The sequence below is a fragment of the Apaloderma vittatum genome, unplaced genomic scaffold, assembly GCF_000703405.1.
Source record: "Apaloderma vittatum isolate BGI_N311 unplaced genomic scaffold, ASM70340v1 scaffold14060, whole genome shotgun sequence".
In the NCBI taxonomy this organism is placed as follows: domain Eukaryota; kingdom Metazoa; phylum Chordata; class Aves; order Trogoniformes; family Trogonidae; genus Apaloderma; species Apaloderma vittatum.
Window position 1 is genome coordinate 25,338 of NW_009696312.1, and position 493 is coordinate 25,830.

Consider the following 493-nt stretch of genomic DNA (forward strand, 5'->3'; position numbering starts at 1 on the left):
CAGCAGCAAAGAGCTGGTTCCTCCCTGGCGGAGCGATATTTCGGCTCATTCCCTTCTCTTTGTGCCTCCTCTCGCCCAGATCTCAAGGGGGTGGTTTCTGCCAAGAACGATATCCGCGTGGAGATCGTGCACAAGGAGCCGGCCTCGGGCAGGGAGACGGAGGAGCACCCCACCATCAAGCAGCTGATGGTAAGGATTTACTCCTCCTTGGAAGGATTTACTCCTCCTCCCTGTAAGGACTTACTCCTTCTCCTACAAGGATTTACTCCTTTTCCCTGTAAGGATTTACTCCTTCTCCCCGTAACGATTTACTCCTTCTGCCCATAATGATTTACTCCTCCTCCCTGTAAGGATTTACTCCTCCTCCCTGTAAGGATTTACTCCTCCTCCCTGTAAGGATTTCCTCTTTCTCTCCATAAGGATTTCCTCCTTCTCTCCATAAGGATTTCCTCCTGCTCCTCGCAAGGATTTACTCTTTCTCCCAAAAGGACTT

The 493-nt window shown here is 50.5% G+C and overlaps 1 protein-coding gene across 1 annotated transcript in view; it reads left to right on the forward strand.

Annotated features, from left to right (window-relative positions):
- The window catches only part of KIRREL3 (kin of IRRE like 3 (Drosophila)), a gene marked incomplete at its 5' end in the record, with an annotated part of 12,365 nt that overhangs the window by 9,725 nt on the left and 2,147 nt on the right, over window positions 1–493 (forward strand). Inside the window, one exon of the mRNA XM_009874420.1 lies at window positions 80–189. Coding sequence (XP_009872722.1) covers window positions 80–189 — 110 coding nt within the window. The remainder of the gene's footprint in view (window positions 1–79; window positions 190–493) is intronic.